The sequence below is a fragment of the Physella acuta genome, unplaced genomic scaffold, assembly GCF_028476545.2.
Source record: "Physella acuta isolate Inbredline_101_S28 unplaced genomic scaffold, ASM2847654v3 ptg000441l, whole genome shotgun sequence".
In the NCBI taxonomy this organism is placed as follows: Eukaryota; Metazoa; Mollusca; class Gastropoda; family Physidae; genus Physella; species Physella acuta.
In genome coordinates this window covers 364,995-386,646 of record NW_026731960.1, presented here as the reverse complement: position 1 = coordinate 386,646, position 21,652 = coordinate 364,995, and the positions used below count along the sequence as shown (strand labels likewise).

The 21,652-nt window shown below is 31.5% G+C and overlaps 2 protein-coding genes across 2 annotated transcripts in view; one reads left to right on the top strand and one right to left on the bottom strand.

Annotated features, from left to right (window-relative positions):
- The first annotated feature begins 1,204 nt into the window (after nucleotides 1-1,204).
- Nucleotides 1,205-12,277, top strand: LOC131943110 (helicase-like transcription factor). Its single transcript, XM_059303134.1, has 23 exons — nucleotides 1,205-1,287; nucleotides 1,921-3,366; nucleotides 3,717-3,880; nucleotides 4,216-4,453; nucleotides 4,813-4,887; nucleotides 4,996-5,161; nucleotides 5,555-5,691; nucleotides 5,993-6,170; nucleotides 6,498-6,579; nucleotides 6,785-6,843; nucleotides 6,999-7,331; nucleotides 7,577-7,693; nucleotides 8,000-8,062; nucleotides 8,214-8,335; nucleotides 8,642-8,785; nucleotides 9,080-9,218; nucleotides 9,370-9,505; nucleotides 9,887-10,066; nucleotides 10,315-10,439; nucleotides 10,686-10,891; nucleotides 11,132-11,260; nucleotides 11,463-11,575; nucleotides 12,061-12,277. Exons 2-23 carry the CDS (start codon nucleotides 2,017-2,019, stop codon nucleotides 12,275-12,277), a joined length of 4,473 nt encoding a protein of 1,490 aa, XP_059159117.1. The 5' UTR covers nucleotides 1,205-1,287; nucleotides 1,921-2,016.
- A 4,227-nt stretch (nucleotides 12,278-16,504) lies between these two features.
- The window catches only part of LOC131943082 (leucine-rich repeat-containing protein 7), a 44,817-nt gene continuing 39,669 nt past the window's right edge, over nucleotides 16,505-21,652 (bottom strand). The window contains exons 18-21 of the mRNA XM_059303092.1: nucleotides 19,209-20,108; nucleotides 18,237-18,329; nucleotides 18,051-18,125; nucleotides 16,505-17,818 (exon numbers count right to left, since the gene is read on the bottom strand). Of these exons, the coding sequence (XP_059159075.1) occupies nucleotides 17,705-17,818; nucleotides 18,051-18,125; nucleotides 18,237-18,329; nucleotides 19,209-20,108 (1,182 nt within the window). The 3' untranslated portion in view covers nucleotides 16,505-17,704. The remainder of the gene's footprint in view (nucleotides 17,819-18,050; nucleotides 18,126-18,236; nucleotides 18,330-19,208; nucleotides 20,109-21,652) is intronic.

Genomic DNA, 21,652 nt, shown 5'->3' with positions numbered 1-21,652 from the left:
TCTGCATAACATCTGAAGTCTTACGAACGCCATCTAAAGACCCTGAGATTAGAAGTCTACTTGTGAGGAAGGCAAACACGCGATATTGGAGTTGTATTTGCGCATACTTTCGTGAATAGTCATCCTTTTTCGAGAAAAAAGTTTTGGGGGGCTTTAAAAAGAATTTATTCGAGTCTTATCTAATGCTGTTTTGATAAAACACCACTAGGAACCTACAGACGCTAGTAGGTTAACGTTGACAACACGCTAAACCTGTTACATCTATATTTGGGGCATCCACGAACAGAGTATCTTCCAGGCATCTCTTAATCCACAAATGACGTCACCCTTTTTAAGAATTTTATCTCGCCACTCCCCATCGTCACAAAAAGCCAGACCCCCCCCTCTTTAAACTGACGTCACATCTTAGCCTACAATCCCCTCATAATTGCAGTTTAATTTTTTTTAAACATTGATTTCTCTCTAAAATATTGGTTGACCTCGCTCAACATAGAGCTATGGAATCAATTTCTATTACAATTTACAAAAACGGTTTTCTCAACCCAAAATATCGTCTAAAATTCAGTTTCTAGCATTACTTTTTTTTTAAATGCAAAAAATGTGACATCACTCTATCTAAACCCTCGTCCTCATCATCACACATCGTTACCCCCCCCCCCCCCCTCCTTTCCCCCTCCCCCATTGGACGTCATTTAGGGACGACCCCCTCCTACAACATAACATCAAGATTTATTTTTTTTTGCTTAATTTATACAGTTGATATGCATTCGGTATATTTCATAATTTCTTTCATTTATAGTAAAATATTATTGGCCGTACATTCCCTTTACTAAATCAAGAATCAAGATCTGAAATTAAGTGTTACTGTGTTTAGCAACTGCGTAGGCCATATTTCGGTCCAGGCTAATTTTAACTTTTAATTTTAATTGTTTCTTAAATCATCCTAAATTTGAAGACAACGATAATTAGCCTAAACAATAATTATAATTTAAAATGTAAAAATGTTTTATAGGTAGAATAAATGCTGTGATCATTACCGAAAAGATAATAAAAAGAAATTCCGCGAAAGTACTTTTTCAGTATGCAAGTTTTTTTTTCCTTTTGTGATTGCCCTATTTTATAAAGAAAATAATCGGAAATCCCCGTAATGATATCACAAAAAACTCTTATAATAAAAGCGTTAATTATAGATTTTGCTAGGCCCAAGGCAACTCTAGGCAGCTCCGTATCCATTGTGAAGATCCGTGTTATTTTCAGCTTCCGTGTTGCTGGCTATAGATTTTAGATGTAAGTTGTATAAAATGATTATCTATTCTGTACTAAATTACTTGTAGATTCTAGTCATAGTCTTGTGGTAAAAAGATCTTTGTCTAATAAGTTAAATATTATTAAGTAAAATAAAATAGACGTCTAACTAAGTCCTAGTAAGTAGATTTAGATCTAGATCTAGAATCTAGATCTAGAATCTAGAACTAGAACCTAGTGTACAGTAGTACTAGATCTAGAAATCTAGTACTTTTAGTACTTTTAGATTTTAGTACTAGAATCTAGATCTAGTAATAGTATTATACTTATACTATAGTTAACTATAGTAACTATGTTACTATAGGCCTACTACTTTACTATAAGACATTAAGTATTAGTAACTAAGTAGTAGTAGACTAAATCTAGAGTAGTAATAAAATTAATTACTAATTAGGCCTATAATTAGGCTAGTTAATTATTAAAATTTAACTATACTTATATTAAGAAGTAATTCGAAGGCTACTAATTTGAATTATCATTAGGCCTAGCCATTAATAATAATTAATATATGAAATTTAGGCCTAAACTTTACATTATCATGTTAGAAATTCCTGCTCTAGACATTAATAGAATTTAATAGTTGTTTAATTTCAGCTTTTTTATTTTTCATTTCAGTCACTGGAGCCCCAGCTGTCATTAAAAAATGATGAATATATAATTTGAAGACTAGTTTTACTATTGTAATTTTTAAAAAAATTAAGGATTTTATGCATGGAAGAAAACACAGAAATGTTACCACTTGCAAGTGGAACTGTTGCAGATGATGACTTTGGAGAATTGCTTGATCAGGATTATTCTTCTGAAGATCTTCATTTTTTAAATGATTTGATTGACCAAAGCCCAGCGCCATCTCAATGTGAGACGTTACAGGAAAGGGCCAACATCGCAGTGTATGAAGACATCAGCCAGCCAGAAGTTTACCCTAGCCTACCTGTTGATGACTCCACTCTTAGTTCAGAAACGTCTCTTAATTCTGGTTTTATTAGCTCAAACAGTGTTCAGCCTCAGCCAAATATTCAAGAAACTGCAACAAATATATTTCACAGTGATAATATATTAACTGATTCCAGCTTACAGCCAAGAGGTTCTATTCAAGTAGATGCAAATGCTGATAACCTTTTTGATTCTTTTTTTGGAGGGCTGGAGAGAAACGAAAGCCCACATCCAACTCAGCCTGATGTACCAGAAACAAATAATACTCCATATGATAACATAAATACACACGGATTAAATTCTAGAACAGCTTCAACAAGATCCCTTGATGATGATGATGATGATGTTGTGGAAATTTTCCCTAGAACTTTTAATATACCTGCAAGACACTACAGCCCTGAGTTTCCTCAACCTGAATTTGGTTTGCCTGAGAATAGGAATATATATGACAGTCACAGTAATCAAGGGAATTCAAGTTTATTTTCAAAACACACAGTGCAGGATTATCCAACAGCTTCCCATTCACCTTACTTTTTTTCTAGAAATCTGAACACCAGCCATATTCCGACACAGACATCTCAGATTGAAAACCAACATGGGATGAGTACCTCTAGTGTGTTTGGTAACACAAGCAGACATGGACTTACATACCCTAGTTCACATTCCAGGAGTTTTGATAACCTCGATGGTGAAGTAATTGACTTGTCTGTAAACTCTCCATCGAGCAGATCACCTAGCAATCTAAGTCCAGCGCCTACCCAACTCCAGCCGTCTACTCAAAACGCAGCTAACAGTTTGCCACCCAGTATACAAGAACCTGTTTTTAGATCTTCTATGATGAGTTCAGTACAATATGATGAATCGCAGGATTATCCCAGACACAACAGTAGAAGTTCCTACTGGAACTCTCATTTAGCTGGGCTTTTGGATGAAGATGAGGAAGTTTTTGAGGACACATTGCGGGCTACAGATTTGTTGCATCGACCAAGACCAAGTAGTTTAGATTTCCCCCCAGTGGAGTCATTGTATCCTACAATAATAGACTCTCCAGTTTTTTCTCAAAGTGCTAAGCAACAGTTTGGTGTGTTCCAGTCGGAGGTTGTTAGTGTGCGACCAAACTTCAGCATGGTAAGTGACTTACACAGTAATTTAAATAATAACTTGGGAATTTTTGGTTTAGCAAACATGAGCTATACCAACCTACCTGCCATTTTTTATTGATAAAAGTTATTTATTTAAAGATCTTATTTTTTAAATGTTGTCATTTTTTATTTATCAATTTAAAAAGAAACACTGATTAAAGATTTTGTGAAATTATAATGATAAACATTTAAATATAAATGATGTTGCATATTTATAGTAAATTCAAATTATACCTTTAAATATATTTTAATATACATGTTGTATAATTAGAATAAATTCAAAATAATCTCTTACCTTACAAAACTTTATATTAATGTTTTTCTGCCTATGTTCAGGTATCCAACCATGAAAAAGTTGTTCTTATAAGATCATCCACAATGATGGATTTTTACGGGATTCGTGTTGAAAACCATCAAGGTGCCCATATAGGAATGATAAAGCGTGAACATTGTCAATCCTTGTCTCAAATCATGGACCAGTCTTTAGCTGAGCTTGATGGGTAACACATTATTTACTTTTATGATTATCTAGAATTCATAATTCTATTAACTAAAAATAAAGATGATTATGAATATAAAATAAAATTAATATATTTAGTAAAATAATGCAACTGATAAATTGAATTCACTCTGGTTGTACAAAAAATATTTCTTTATTTTACTTAAAGCTTTTGAATCAAAACTACTTTTAAATTCTTGTTTCAATATTATAAGCTAGCATAATTGCACTTTTCTTATAATTATTTTATAAAAGTTAAGTTTGTCTAACTGTGATTTTAGGCAAAAGAAATGTTAACTGCTAATTAATGTTAATGTTAACTGCTTTTCTTCATAGGATGATTATACACAATGATAACAGCAAATTCCGGGTACCCATTGAGGTCCAAGTAAAAGGGATTCCTGAAAACAAGTCGAGGGTCATAAATATCCTTTCACTTGCTGGAATTGAAGTCACTAACAACTCTATGAACAGAGTTGCTGAAGATCTGCCAGCTACATCTTCTTTATGGAGTTCTGCAGCTGTTGAGTACGATCATGTGGTGTCATCCAGGACATTTGTTACACCTACAGAGGTATTTTAAACTATGCTCACTGTTTTTTGTCTTTATGGCATGCCAATAGCTTGTCACCATTTCCCACTGTGTTTGTAGTGTTTGTGAAGACAGTTGTTAGATAGTTCATTAAATCTGTTATTATAGAGTGTTATACAATACTACAGAGAAATCAATGAAGCTAATTTAAAATTAAAATGGTCCTGTTTATGATGTAAATAAGGTAATATTACTGGGCTGGAGTAAAAGGAGTTTTAATGCTGTTTACCCTTTAACACATTTTTATAATTTAGTTATGTCAAAAAATAACCAATTAAAATTTTTTAACTCTGTTAGTTTAGGAAACGGAATGCTAAATAATTTAAATTCACTGTTTTCAGATGGAGAATGAACTAGACAAAATGTTTCAAACTTTAGATGAAGGAGACAAAGTGACAGAGGCAGCACCAGCAAAGGTGAGTTTAAAAATATTTCTTGTTGTCCAGATTTTCAAAGCTCTCAGACCAAAACTATTTTCTGTCTGTTATTACATTTGTATTAAATATAAGTTTTTTTACTGGCAGGCTGTGAAGACACCTCTGTACTCTCATCAAAAACAAGCTCTCAATTGGATGATGTGCAAGGAGAATAAAGATTCCCTGCCCCCTTTTTGGGAAAAAAGAAAAGAATTTTATTTTAATACACTTGATAAGAAGCGTACCTATACCAAACCTGATAGTATTCATGGAGGCAAGTACAGACTAAAACATTTGAATTTTAAAAAGTTTTTTAAAACTGGAACGCAGTTAAGATCTGCATTCTTTACCTCACTACTCTTAAACTATTAATGTAATGGAAAAAATAATTATCACACTTTAAAATATATTAATATGCATTAGTATTTACAATAAAAAAAACAATTGATTTCTATTTTTAATGTCTTTCCCACTTACAACTATAAAATCCAAATAGTTGAAAAAAATTACATAGAATTGTTTTTGTTAAATCTTTTTTCACACAATTGATATTTTACAAATGTTACACAAGTTTAATACTCTGAACTTTTGTATATGACATTCTTTCCATTCTTTTAATAAATATATTTAACCTCCTAATCATAACAATGTTTTACCACAATTTCAGGTATCTTAGCTGATGACATGGGTCTTGGAAAAACGTTAGAAATGATTTCTTTAATAACAACTAATTTTGTTAATGGGAATCCCATAGCTGTAACTCATCCCAGTATAAATAGAGCTCCATTTTCACAGACAGCAAAGGTAGCATTTTTTATCTTTTAGTTTTTGTATTTAGCTGGTTATTTCTTGGTTATTTCTTTCATTTTATCAAATTAAATTTTTTTTTAACTTTCCTTTAACGTTAATACACCTGAATATTTATATTCAGAAATGTATCTTCATCACATTATCAGAGTTTTGGCTTTTTAAGAATGGTAATTAAATTTAGGATTAGGTTTTGCATTGAAGATTATTTTATTGCTATGACACTTTAGATAAAATATATTAGCAAAAAAAGAAATTGATACATGTTTTAAAAGTCACGTTGTAATTTTATTTTCAGGTTTGCAAGCCTGTATCAGAGAGAATGAGACCACACTTTGAGCCCAGCGCTAACGAACCAAGTTCTTCCTACATTGGACTTTGGTCAGATGCTACCTCAGGAGATGTGTTTCCATCAAAGGAAATGCTCTACAAGCCTTCTCAGTCTTCCTCCAACATGTCTATGGAATGCTACAACTGTAAATATTGATATTTTTTATCATCTTATTTCACTATTCAGTAATTGCATTAGCTTGACTTGTTTATATCATGGTCATGCTTTTAATTTAATTTCTTTTTCCATTCATTTTATCATTTACAATTAACTTGATTATAAAAATATTGAACTGTTTCTGGAACTAAGTATAAACTTATAACTTTAAGTTGCAAATTCTTAAAAAGTTTTATCAAATAAAAAATCAGCATAATCAAAAAGTTATTAAAATAATAGTAAAATAATATTTTAATTTCAGCTAAATCCGTTTTATTGAGTAATATTATTTTGATTTTAACAATTTCTTTTAAAGTTTTAAACAATGTGAAAATGGAAGATGAAGAGTTTTCTTCATCAAACTTGGAACTCTCAGGATCAGTCTCACACAATAATAGGTAAGTTACCCAAAAATAGTCATAGTTCTTATATGCAAAAGATTTTAAATTGTGCTGTCTTTTGTAGTTTTATACTTGTTTTACACTTCTATGACAAATGAGTTTTAAGCCTGTAAAACTACTGCATAAGACTTGCTATGTTTTTATTTTGCGCTATGTTACTAGGCTATTTTATTAGCAACACATTTTATTTTTTGTATCCTAGCCCACGGAAAAGACAACTTGTAAATGAAATGCCAGACTGTCAAGGGGAATATAATACAGGTAAATTGTAATTGTATTAACTAATGAGCTAAAATTTAAATTATATGTGGTGATTAGTAAGGTGGTGTAAAAAAAAATTTGTTAGCTTGAAAAAATATTCATCTGATTTAGTTTGAAGCAAAACTTTTTTTTTGTGTCTTTTTTTTTTTAAAAAGGTGCTGGTAAAAAGTCAAAATCGAATGAATCTCTACAAAGTTTGTGTGAAGAATCCGATAATTTAACTGGAGAAGAAATGGCAGCCATGTGTCTTATGAATCTAAAGAAAGCTAGTACACCTTTCTGTGAAAGAAATGAATCAATGCCTGTAAATGGATTTAATTACATGGAAAGAAAAGAATTAACTACCGTAAATGGATTTAACAGTACTGAAGGAAATCAACCGTTTCAAAATGGATTTGTCTATAGTGAAAGAAGTGAACCAAATCCTATTGAGGAATTCAAATTTACTCCGAAAAATGAACCGACTATATATGGATTTAACTATGGAGGTAAATTAATTTTTTTCTAAGAAACTAGTTTTTAAAAACTATTTTCTTTTTATAGAATTGTAGACTTCATTTTACTGTTAGCTCGCTGTTGATGTAGACTATATTTTTTACTGTCAGCTTATTATAATAATTAATGATTAAAGGTTCTAATGTATAGTTACAGATAACAATTTCCACTAACAATCATTGTCTAATATTAATAGAAGAGTAAAATATCTGTTTCAACTGTTTCATCCATACAACAGATACAGCTGACCACATAAATGGACAAGGAGCTAATTTTACTCCCGATATCAGCAACAGTGCAGAAACATGCATCAATGTTGATGATTTGCCTGATACACCAATCACAATATATGATTGTAAGTTTATTTTGTCACTGAGTACCAATAACAATACATGATTGTAAGTTTGCTTTGTTTAATTTCTTTTTTTAAAATACTGGCTTGTGTATTCCATTCTTTTATACTAAATAATTGTTAATGAATGAAGTATGTATAGTTATAATAAATAAATATATTCTTACAATATGTATTAAAACAATTTCCAGTAGGCAAATACAAAAGGCTAACATTTGCATGGATTTTTAACCTTTACTAAATAAATCAAAGTAATTGTTTTGGGGTTTGTTTGAAAAACATTTTTTATAACACTTTTTAAATCTTCAGCTGATGAAGACAGTACTGAAAATCACTCAGCCATCCACAGTTCACCCAAAAAACATAATGCTGGTAAGACATGATTAGGAAATTCCAAGCCTAACCATTTTTTGCTTCTCAGTGTGAACAGTTCGAAATGTGTCAAAAAATGTGTTCTTTTACTCCCATTTGTTGAAAAAATGTGTTTTTAGTCTCAACTGTTAACGATTTTTTTTTATTATAGTCCCACCTGTTGAAGAGAAAAAATACTCAACATGGGTTGACAAAGAGACTGGTCGTACGTTAACAGATGGACCCAGGGGAACTTTGATTATCTGCCCCCTTAGTGTCATCAGTAACTGGGTGGTAAGTTTGAATTGTTTTGTTTATTTTTGGTGCAGGTTTTAAAAGAAGTGAAACTATGCTTGTGTATAATTGTTTTACAGAAGAAAACATTAAACGTTGGGATATTAACATTTCAATGACAAGATTTCTAAAAATACTTTCTTTTACATTATAAAATGTACTAGTCACATATTTTGAAATAGACTTAAACTAGCTACTTAATGTAGTTGCTAACATAAAAAATGTATAAAATTTAAAAACAAAATTGAAACAGACTTGTATCATAAAAAGATGCCATTTATTCAAATTTTTATTTTTTGCCATCAGGACCAGTTTGAGGAACACATTCATAAAACTGTCTGCCTCCATCTTCATGTTTACTACGGCCCAAAGCGCACGAACAATGTGGAGTTTCTGCAGGACCAAGACGTCATCATTACTACCTATTCAACACTAATGTCAGATTTTAAGGTAACCCATGACAAAAATTATTTTTGAGCTCTGTTCAAGTATTGTATATTTGAAAAAAATAATTTTTTTAAAATGGACCCCTTTATGCCCATTGAGGCACATGAAGTAGAGTTCATCTGTACAACCTTGACCATGATTGTTGTCGTTTGAACTATGTCCAGCAGTTACTGTCTTTAATATTCTATCCTAACTCAGCTTAATGGATCAGGAAATGTTGAATGAGTTCAAGCCAGGGAACTTTTTTGTCTCATTCAATTTTGTGTTTTATAACCTTGAGACATTCTTTATGTACAGAAAGGGTCTGATAGCCCGCTACACCAGATTCAGTGGCTTCGTATTGTACTTGACGAGGGGCACACAATAAGAAATCCTGCAGCCCAACAAACAAAAGCCATATTCCAGTTGAATTCCATCAGGCGATGGGTTTTAACAGGTAATTTATTTTCTCAGTCTGCTTCAACTTTTTTCATCAATATTGTGTAATAAACATAGGCTGGAGCGTGTATTCTCATTTGGAGTTTGTACACCACAAATTGTTTTAATCTGTTTATTTAAGACAGTCTAATTTATTTCTTTTGAACTAGGCACTCCAATACAAAACTCTCTGAAAGATCTGTGGTCCCTGATCAACTTCCTACAAGTAAAACCATTCACTGAGAAGAAAATCTGGAATGAGATCATTGCCTTGCCTCTAGTCAAAAGAGAGCGTACAGCACTCAGGTGAGATAAAAAAAAAATTTTCAGTTATAATTTATAACAGTGGTCACATTGCTAAAGGTGAGGCATTAATAATAAATTAATATAAAAATTAATATAAAAATATATCAGTCATTTACTTACATATATAACATTTAGTTTTTAAATGTTAATATTGAAAACAGAAGTATTTTTTTTAACTACATAACTAAAGTTACCCATTTTAAGTTATTATCTTTAAATTGGTCTTTTCTAAAATTTTGTATACATAAAATAATCAAATATTGTTTTATTAATAATAAATTTAGCACAATCTTTTCACAGAAATTGAAAACTGTGTTATTTATCAATAAATTTTCAACAACATGAATTTTTCATAATTGAAATTTTTATTATTTAATTTAGACGAGTGGCACATCTAGTAAAAAATCTGGCTATGCGTCGCACAAAATGTCAGCAGCTGAATGGCAAACCTCTAGTGTCTTTACCTAAACGTGAAGTTTACTTAGAGAAAATTACATTAACTGCTGATGAAAGAAAAGAGTATGAATTTTTGCAGAGCAATGGCAAAAATATTGTTGGCAAGTAAGTCAAAAATGTAACCTCTTGAAAGTAACTTGAAAGTTGATTTTTAATAGTTCCTGTTAATTTGGATAATGATTTTATAAATAAAATTAACTGATCCCTAATAAAAATATGTAGAAACTGCAGTTTTTTCTTTGTCTGATGAAAATCTTTGATAGAAATGGAATGTTTGGTAGTTTAGTTACATTTGCTGACACACACACACTTCAAAAATGAGACTTAACTCTGATATTATGTGTAATCTGCAGCTACTACAGGGAAGGAACTCTCCTAGATAATTATGGAGCTGTCCTGACAATCCTATTAAGGCTACGACAGATGTGTTGTCATCCACGTCTCATACCAAGATCTGCACTTAAACAGAGAAAACTAGGTTTGTCTGCCTGCTCTTCGTTTTTTTAATTTCCCGGTATATAAATTTAGCAGCTTCAGTTTTTTTGTTTGTTCATAGTTCATCCAACTGTAATGTCAATAGCCTATGAGAAATTAAACAATAATTTCATTTTCTAAATATTTTTTTTATCCTTTGAATTTATTTTTTTTTTATTAAAAAATTTTGTTTCTTAAATTTTTTTATTTAAGGAATATAATTTTATTCCTTTCAATTTTTTGTTTTTAGAATTGGATGGTTCAGTACAGAGAGACTTGACCGGAGCCGAGAAAGAAGAACGTCAGAAGCTGATAGATCTGCTGAAGACAGTCCTGGAGTCTGGATCTGATGAAGAATGTTCCATATGCTTAGAAAGTCTCAAGCAGCCTGTGATAACAACATGTGCTCATGTCTACTGCAAGAACTGCATTGAAGCTGTGTTTGAAAAAAGTCAAGTAGGAATTCTTATATCTATTTATTATGTATTTTTATATAGACTGCATTTTGTGTAATAATTCATAGTTATTTGTCCAAATTAATAAAAACTATAAAATATATATTATTTGCAACATATTTGTGATTAATTATTTGATCTTTTTGCTTGCCTAGTAATAAGCTACAAAGATCTATCCTCTTTGTTAGGAAGTTTAAAAAGTTGAACTTATTAAAGATTCATGTACTCTTTTGTATTTTAGGATCCAAAATGCCCAATGTGTAGAGCAATGCTGGACAGCTCTGGTCTAATTGGTGTGTCTGAGACTAAAGATGGGACAGGTGAGGAAGAGAATGAGTTGGATCCTGACGAGTGGCGCACTAGCTCAAAGGTAAATCACCGTGGTTTAACTTTTGCTACAGCTTTCTCAGTTTTTTAAAGGAAATGCTTCATTTTTATTATAATTTTTAATTTTGAAGCAAACATGAATAAAATGAACATGTTTTGAACAAGCATGATTGAAACATAAATGGAAAGTGAACAAACATTTTGATACTCTATTAGTATCATAAACTTGCTGTTTGTACCTGTAGGTGGATGCCTTGATGAAAGCTTTGAATGAACTAAGACAAAGGGAGCCTAATGTGAAGAGTGTAGTTGTATCACAGTTCACTTCCCTGTTGACTTTACTGGAAACACCCTTATAGTAAGTCACACATGCAATGGGTTTATTTATTAATTATTGTATTCCCAATTCTTAACACCTTCCAAGATAAATTCTTTAGATACTTTACTACTTTCAGCTCTGAAAATGTGCTAGACTTTACTGCTACTATTCTCAAAAATAATAGTTTTCTGTAAATATTTATTACTTTTTATGTTTCACCATGACCTAAGGAGTTGTTGATTACATGATCTTGCTTTAGATTATTATCCTATCACACCCCTTATCCTTACTAACCACTCTTAAAAAGATGTTGCTCTTCAACCCCTTCCTGTAATCCATTTTACTCAACCCTTTCATATAATCCATTTTACTCAATCCCTTCATGTAATCCACTTAACTCAACCCCTTCCTGTAATCCATTTTACTTAACCCTTTCATGTAATCACAGACTTCAATATTTTTAATACACTAAAGAAACAGTAATGTGCACAACACAAGTTATCATATTCTTGTTAAATTCTCAGTGAGCAGGGGTTCCATTTTGCTCGTCTTGATGGCAGCATGAAGGCCTCGGACAGAGCGCAGGCTGTCCAACTGTTCTCATCCCCGGGGCCTGACACGCCCACCATCTTCCTCCTGTCTCTTAAAGCTGGTGGAGTGGGCATCAATTTAACTGCTGCTTCCAGAGTTTTTCTCATGGATCCGGTGAGTTTAAATCTTATTGCTATTTTTATTGCTTAAACCATGACTTCTGACTTACTAGAAAACAAAGCTGTTATTTAATTTAGTTCCCCTTAACCAAAGGATTCATGGGCTGGTTAAATCTTCACTCATGGACCTGTGATGACTTTCTTTTAGGGACTTACCCAAGACAAGTTTACACTGCCAGCAATACATTTCTCTTTTAAAAAAAGAATAATCTTAAAGTTCTAAAATGAAGAATATTCAAAATTAAATATTTACCTTTATTTAAAGGTGAAATGTTTACCTGTGTAATTAATGAATGCCCACCTGTAATTAATAATGAAATGTTTACCTGTGTTAATTAATTAACACCCACCTGATGATATGTTTACCTGTATTTGAATGATGTTTATCCCCAGGCGTGGAACCCTGCCGCAGAAGAGCAATGTTTTGATCGTTGTCACAGATTGGGGCAAACAAATGATGTCATCATCACAAAGGTGGGGTTTACATAGTCAACATCAGCCACATATAAGTTAACCATTAGTTTAAAATAGTCTTTTTTTAATTGCTCAAATTTTGAATAATTTAAAAATGTATTTACTTTCTTTTGCTCTGTTTAGTTATCTTCAAATTTAGAAATACTCCACAAATCACTCTTTAGCCTACTTTTGATGAGATATTTACATAATTAACAATTGTTTCTGTTGCTTTTTTATTGAAAGCTTTAAAAATTGTTTCTGTAAGATTGTTATTGAAAATTTTATATTTTGTTTCTGTTTGTTATTGAAAGTTTTATCAATGGTTATTTTGTGTTGAACATTTTATTTTAGCTATAACAATTGTTTTAGTTAGTTTGTAATTGACAGTTTTATCTATTATTTCTGTTAGTTTGTCATTGAAAGTTCCATTGAAGAAAGGATGCTGGAACTTCAGGACAAGAAGAGACAGCTGATCAACGGAGTGTTAGACAAAAAGCTATCAGCTGAGCAACGAAGAGACAATCGCATCAATGAAATCAGAAACCTTCTAGACCTTTAAAGTCTAAAGTTTATCAAAACCAAGTGCTTTCACATTATATTACATTGGCTGTTCTACCATTTACATTATGCTGTGTTCAATGTAGTTTGTTCCATCTAATGTAAAGGATTTATGTGCCTTTAGAATATGAATTTATTTTTGATGTTATGTTTTTACAATATTTTTAACATTATAACTCAATATATATTTTGTATTTAAATAATAATTTATGTGATTTTTAAATCAACTTTTTAAAAACTGTTTTAAAATAAATGTCATGACTATTTGTTAAATTTATTCGAAGAAGCGTGTATATGATGGAAAATGTTTAAACATACTTAATGGGCAGCAACATCTCTCTGTACGCTATCATGATTTACTTGTTACATTCACGTTGTTAAAGTTTGTATCTAACACATCCTAGTCCCAGCCTGTACCAATCAATAATGTTTGTAAATTTACTACAAAAATACTTTTCTTTTTGCTGTCAAGTACAACAGTTATCATTGTTAACATAAAAAGTTACGCTAGTTATTTAGTAATTGTTAGCCTGTATAAGAAAATGTTAAGCAAAATGTATCCTAAAACTGATTATTATCACCAAGAAGCAATGTAAACAATTCAAGACTGATGAAATATGGAAAAATGAATATTAAGATTTTAAAAATATTCTCTACAATTATTTGTACTTATTTAAAAATTAAACTTACAAATTTTTTACAAATGCACTTAATACTAATTAGAAAAGCTTTTAAAATATGAAAATTTTAGGAGCCCTGAAAATGTTTTAAATACATTGTAAAGTTGTCACAATATGTAATTAATTCTTTAAAAATTTGATATTTTTAAAGTGAATCATTTAATGTAATTTAAAAAAAAAACATTTTGCTGTAGATCCATCATTTTTAGAAATGTGGAGGGTTCTGTATAATTTTGTAATTAGTTTTTGTCTCAATCACCTGGAAATTAATGCTTTAATATTCTATATGTGTGATGTATTTATCTGAGGCAATCATGTATATATTCATAGATTCTTTAATGTTTCCATTACTTAAAGAATCCTACTCAAATAAATGAATATCTGATGCCTTTAGTCAGTGAAAATGTTTGTTTTTAAATTTGAAGTTTTTTTTATTAACTGTGATGTCATTTCAGAATAGAAGGGTCATTTTCCAAGAATTGTGTAGTGTGCCTTTGTAGATTTGAGATATTTAGATTTTTTAATTATATATAAACTATTGCTTCTAGGCACATTTTATTAGTTTATAATTCTCATGTTATTAAAGGTTATGTAGTTACATTCTTGCAGCATACTTGTTTGTTGTCAGCCCAATTTTGGGCTTTAATAATTGGGTTACTTTTCATTTACTAAGTTTTGTTTATAAAGAATATTAATTAACAGATTTAACAAGATGCTATTGCTAATTAAGATTTTAACAGATTTCTAAATTGTTTCCCGATGATAAAAATATTTCACTTTTTATTTTTGTCATTTGTGTTTTGGAAAATGACTCTTTGATTTGTTATGAGACTATTATTTTGTGTGGCTGTGTGACATTTAAATAAAAAATCCTTTTGTTTATCTTTCTTTGAAGTATACTCTAATGCAGTGGTTCTCAAACATTTGTCATTAATGTGATCAGATCAGTACTGGAGGCCACGCCTCCCTAAAAGCCCTTCCCACACATTTGTTGAATGTTGAGGCTCTACTCAGATGACTGGGCTTACAGTATAATTACTCTATATGGCTAGTAAATTATATGTATCATTTGAATTTTGTGCATGATGTTAAAACCATTATTGGTCACTGTAATTTTTGAAATCTTTATTACATATGTAAATTTTTTTATGAATCTGTGTTATGATAAAAGTATACAATATAAAATTATAAATTAAGAACAAGTGATTCCCCCCTCATTTGGAGACCAATGGCCTACTGTATTTCCATATGAACTCCCACTGTAATCTATATTAGATCTGATAGCCAATTTGTATCTAAACCAACATTAATACTAAAGAATCTATATGTTTTAATAGTTAACTTTTCTAATTGTGTTAAAAACATCATCTAAAGAAAATTAAAATTAATATGCAAACAACTATTTTACTTGTTAGTGTTGTCTGGAACAACGAGCAATTCCATCTCTATTATACTATTTTAACATTTTTTCTGTGTACTATTTAAACATTTTGTGTGTGTACTGTTTAAACATTTTTTTGTGTGTATTTTAGTGGATACATTTATGGTATTAATGTGATTTTTAATGGATATATTGTGTTAATTTTTTAATAACTAGGCCTATTTATTTATTTATGTCTATGAAATCCATTGTCTGAGAAACGTAAAATAATGGTCGTTTTGTGACATTGATTATATCTCATCTTGATCAACTCAAAGCTTTAAAATCTTGTTTTTAAAAAAAAATATTTTACTCTATTATTTAATATCAACAGTTCCCATGGAAATCTGATTTACAGTTTCTTTTGTATTGCCTTCACTATTAAATACAAATAGTTAAAATATTTTAGCAATACCAAGTTATAACCCTGTTGTCATGAACAGTTAGTAATGATTGGGGAGTTAAAATATAATGAATAATAAAGAACATTGCTAGACCATGTTAATGAGATCACTCATGGGAAATCCACAGAGCTGCAGCTGTTCTTTGATGTATTTGTGTCTCAGCCTATGATGTTATTTGTTAACGAGACTTGTCTAATTATTGTTTACTATTGGTTATTCATTGTTTTTATTTAACAATCCCTAATTTTTTTTAAAAATGATAATTTTGGAACTGAAATATTGTTTGTAATATTTGTTGTTTTAATTATTTCTTTACAAAACTTATTTGTTTGATATTTTTATAATTTTACAAATAAACAACTTAAAATTGTTTGTGTCTCTGGTTTTATTTGTATAATTGGAGAACTTACAGGTCCATTTTATAAACCTTATGTGACAAAGATTATCAACTACAACGCTACTAACGATTGGAATGGTTTTTTTTATTTCTGACACATTTTCATAAATTCAATAACAAAATATGTGTAACATGGAATGGTTCATAAGCAGAAATCAATTTTCATATAATGCTGCCATTTTATATTTTAAACAAATTTCTAAGAATCAAGAGTCACAGAGCAACAATACAGCAAGAAAATAATAATTGCACATTTTTTAAAAAATGGCACTACACTACTTATTTACATTTAATTATCAGTCTAGTCCAACAGCAATTAAACACGGTTGTTACATTTTTAAAAAAAAATCAATTTTTCTACAAACTTGTTTATAAAACAAAATAAAAAATGTACAGCACTATCTTGCATAAATAAAATTGTATAAAAAAGTAAATATAAAATAATTTTTAAATAAAAAATTGGATTTCAAATTCCATTACCCTTGTCAAAGAAGTATTATTTTTAAATTTACTCTTTATAATTAACATTACAAAAATGATTCTAACAAGTATTTTACCACTGAGTTGTAAATCCAATATCTGGACTCGATTTCACAAAATTACAAAATTTTATAATGGAAGACAAAAAAATCTACACTGAGTTTACAAATACTGGACAAATAAGCAAGTAAAACAAACGACCAAATCAATGGTCACTAACTTCAATAATCTAATTGCAGTTTATAGATAAAAATTTGCATAACTACTAAAACATAATACATACATAAATATTGGAATGCATGATAAAGCAGGTATCAAAAGATTGTATAAACATGTGTAAAGTTTTTAAAATTGTATAGTACATAGAGATTCTGTACATAAAATGTAGGGGTGTGGATTGGTGGTCAGCAGTTTCAGATGTTAAAACAGCAGTATAAAATCCCAACATGTTATTTCCAGACATAGATCTTTTAAATTTTATCATTTTTTTAACAAACGCACTTGATTTTACATAATAAATAACCTCTAAGTCCATAATAAAAAAAAACCTTGTCATGAATTTTAGACCTTCACTTTTGAACCTATCAAAATGGAACTGTAAAATATTTTGTGTTGTAAGGAAACCTTTATAACAATTTTACTGAAAATTAGGTCAAATATAAATCTATTTGAAGCTTAACTGATAGATCAAACTGAACACATATGGATTTAAGCTACAAGGGTAAGATTTTAAAAAAAAAGAAATAAAAGAGAGAATTTTATTTAGCTTATAACATTTTTGTACAAACAACACACTGTGAACCTTTGGAGAAAAGTTGGTTTTAAATCTGAGTTCTTACAAATTTGTTCCAATAAAATATAAATATAATTAAATTTATTTGATCATTCAATTGAACCAGCAAGCTATTCCAACAACCTCAGATCACATGATCTAATAGGAAAACAACTTAAATGAACATTACTAATCAGGTTAAAAATACTTTGACTCATTCATGCTCTGATTTAAATAGCCAACATTCACACTTACATAAATACAATTTATCACACAGTAGTTCTGGTTTGTTTACACCATGTTGACCTTTTGTATCCTCTCAATTAAAAGATTGACATTGTTGTTTGTTTTTAGAACAGTCACTGCTTGATTGTGCTCAATGGTTTGGAAGTCAACTTTATTTACCTGTGATAATATAAATAGATGAAATGAGAAAATATTTGGTAACAAACATTTTTAAAATTATAAGATGAACATTATATTTATCATGATTTGAAAACAAAGCAAAAATTTGATAACTACATTTAAATCCTGTTACAATGCCTCAGTTTAAGCTTAAGCAAAATACAGGTATAAGGTTCAAAGGTTTTATATTTAGGCTTTTCTTTGGTTGAACTTGGTGTTACATAAAAATTACCTCTAAAATTTTGTCTCCTGGTCGAAGTAATTTTGAAGCTGGACCTTCAGGAATAACTTTTGTCACAAATATTCCCTGTTGGGAGAGTAAACATATATTTTATTTATAAAGATCATGCATTATTTTTACATATATATGTGACATATATTTACATGTATATAGTGTTTAAAAAACAATGGAACCTACTATATCATTAGGCCTGTATGGGTTGCCATGGGAACCAATGCCACCTGCTATAGAAAAGCCTAGGCCAGGATTTTTCTTGATTGTAATTCGAAACTGAAATAATAAACAAGACTTACAGTCAAAATCCCAATTTTAGAATACTCTATGCTTTTGTATTTTCCCAGAGCTCTAAAAGATTTGAACCAGAATAAAAATAGAAATAACATCATACTGACTAAGTAGTTAAAACAGTTTTTAAAATTAATTGTGGGAAAATCCATTTTGATTGTTATTGGTAAGTAAGTAAAACAAGGTTCTCTTTTTGAACCTGATGGCCCATGGGGAAAATGATGGATTGTGGTCAGCACTGTGCCCAGCTACTTAGATACCCAAAGCTGGGTGGACTCAAGAACGTTCTACTGACTTGAAATGGATTCGAACTCGAGACTTTAAGGTTAGTGTTCTAGGATTCTACCGCTAGGCTATGCTGTCCCACTTGATTGTTATGGGTATAAAATTAATTTGGGATGACAACTTCATTCCAAAGTATTTTAGAGGCTTAAATTCCAAGTACAGCAAGCAGAACCTATAGGCCTCCTCAAGCAAGACAGCTTTCCTCAAGGTTACTCTATTTTCAAAAAGATCACCTGTGTCAGTTATTAGCCAGCTAGTATTGTGACTGTGTTGTCCTACATCATGTAACACAGAGACAAATCTATCAAGTACAAGGCTAAAATGTGACTGATTATCTGGAATACTCACTAATATTTAGAGGTTATTCATTGTATTTTCTCAAAACAATTGGTTTGGATTAAATTATACTAGATCTAACAATTTTAAATAATTCAAAAGTTAAGAAGAATTATAAGGTTAAGGGACAGTACTGTACTCAAACTATACAACTGAGATTAACATTTGAAAAATTATTGCAAAATCATTAATGAAAATGAATACTATGCACATGCAGTTATTTAAAAATGATTTTACACTTACTTGTTCCTTGTGCTCTTGTGTGGTGGAGTCAGGAAATGGTTTGGTAAATTCTTTCACAGGAGTTACATCCCTTGAAGAAACTGCAGGAGTTTTGACAGAAGTGAGTCTTTGAGAGGGCGGGGTTGATGTAGCGGCTGAGCTGTGTGAGCCAGGCCCTGGGTGTGGTGGGAACACGTCACCTTTGCTCTTTGCGTACTCTCCAATACGCTCATACACATGGTGTCCATGTCCGTATCCGCTGTCCGTGGAGCTGGATACTTGTGACGACTGCTCCTGGTTGGGGACTGCGAAATCGTCAAAGTTTGTGTTGTCCAAGGATCCGGAATACGGATCAAATGTTCTGTCTTGTCGTGAATTGGGCCGGGCTGAACCAAATGTGGGGTTGGGTGACTCGCGGGACGATGAATGGTTGTGTATGTCACTACGTGAGTCAGACGAGTCGGACCTGTCCCTCGGCCTGGCACCCAGATGGTAGGCGGCGCCGGTCTGAGACGCTGATCCTATCTGTGAGGAACTGCTGCCCGACCTGCTGGTGTGATTGTCTCTAACGCTGTAGTGACCTTGACTTCTCCTGTCAAGGTCAGCGTAGTCTGAAAAACTAAGTTTCTCCCTGGGCGTGGCAGGAAGTTCAGGGAATGGGTTGCTGCCATGGAAACCACAAGGTGAGGACTGAGATCTGTTGATGTTGGGTGTAGCGCTGGTTGCCGCGGCGCCCAGAGTCATGACTGATGGGATGTTGGATGTGGTGTGAGGGGAGTCAACACGACTAGAAGAGGAGTCACTAGAGAGTCTTTCAGGGCGTGGCCCTAGGGTTCGGGCATCAGATGGTCTTCTGTAGGGTGGTGCTGGGTTGTATGGTGGTGGGGTGCTCACTGCTGGCTTCTGCTGGCCTTGACTAGACTGTGGATACAAAGACATGTTTGACTAGATTGTGGATACAAAGACAGCATTTAAATGTTTGACTAGATTGTGGATACAAAGACAGCATTTAAATGTTTGACTAGATTGTGAATACAAAGACAGCATTTAAATGTTTGACTAGACTGTGGATACAAAGACAGCATTTAAATGTTTGACTAGACTGTGGATACAAAGACAGCATTTAAATGTTTGACTAGACTGTGGATACAAAGACAGCATTTAAATGTTTGACTAGATTGTGGATACAAAGACAGCATTTAATGTTTGACTAGACTGTGGAAACAAAGTCAGCATTTAAATGTTTGTCTAGACTGTGGATACAAAGACAGCATTTAAATGTTTGACTAGACTGTGGATACAAAGACATGTTTGACTAGACTGTGGATACAAAGACATGTTTGACTAGATTGTGGATACAAAGACAGCATTTAAATGTTTGACTAGACTGTGGATACAAAGACAGCATTTAAATGTTTGACTAGATTGTGGATACAAAGACAGCATTTAAATGTTTGACTAGATTGTGGATACAAAGACAGCATTTAAATGTTTGACTAGACTGTGGATACAAAGACAGTATTTAAATGTTTGACTAGATTGTGGATACAAAGACAGCATTTAAATGTTTGACTAGACTGTGGATACAAAGACAGCATTTAAATGTTTGACTAGACTGTGGATACAAAGTCAGCATTTAAATGTTTGACTAGACTGTGGATACAAAGACAGCATTTAAATGTTTGACTAGACTGTGGATACAAAGACATGTTTGACTAGACTGTGGATACAAAGACATGTTTGACTAGATTGTGGATACAAAGACAGCATTTAAATGTTTGACTAGATTGTGGATACAAAGACAGCATTTAAATGTTTGACTAGATTGTGGATACAAAGACAGCATTTAAATGTTTGACTAGACTGTGGATACAAAGACAGCATTTAAATGTTTGACTAGATTGTGGATACAAAGACAGCATTTAAATGTTTGACTAGACTGTGGATACAAAGACATGTTTGACTAGACTGTGGATACAAAGACATGTTTAACTAGATTGTGGATACAAAGACAGCATTTAAATGATTGACTAGATTGTGGATACAAAGACAGCCTTTAAATGTTTGACTAGACTGTGGATACAAAGACAGCATTTAAATGTTTGACTAGACTGTGGATACAAAGACAGCATTTAAATGTTTGACTAGACTGTGGATACAAAGACAGCATTTAAATGTTTGACTAGACTGTGGATACAAAGTCAGCATTTAAATGTTTGACTAGACTGTGGATACAAAGACAGCATTTAAATGTTTGACTAGACTGTGGATACAAAGACAGCATTTAAATGTTTGACTAGACTGTGGATACAAAGAAGCATTTAAATGTTTGACTAGATTGTGGATACAAAGACAGCATTTAAATGTTCGACTAGACTGTGGATACAAAGACAGCATTTAAATGTTTGACTAGACTGTGGATACAAAGACAGCATTTAAATGTTTGACTAGACTGTGGATACAAA

Bases quoted from the DNA above. Each gene is read 5' to 3' on its own strand.
- LOC131943110 (XM_059303134.1), top strand. From the start codon at position 2,017: ATGGAAGAAAACACAGAAATGTTACCACTTGCAAGTGGAACTGTTGCA. The intron at 8,063-8,213 runs GTAAGACATGAT...TTTTTATTATAG, and splicing joins ACCCAAAAAACATAATGCTG to TCCCACCTGTTGAAGAGAAA. The intron at 10,892-11,131 runs GTAGGAATTCTT...TTTGTATTTTAG, and splicing joins CTGTGTTTGAAAAAAGTCAA to GATCCAAAATGCCCAATGTG.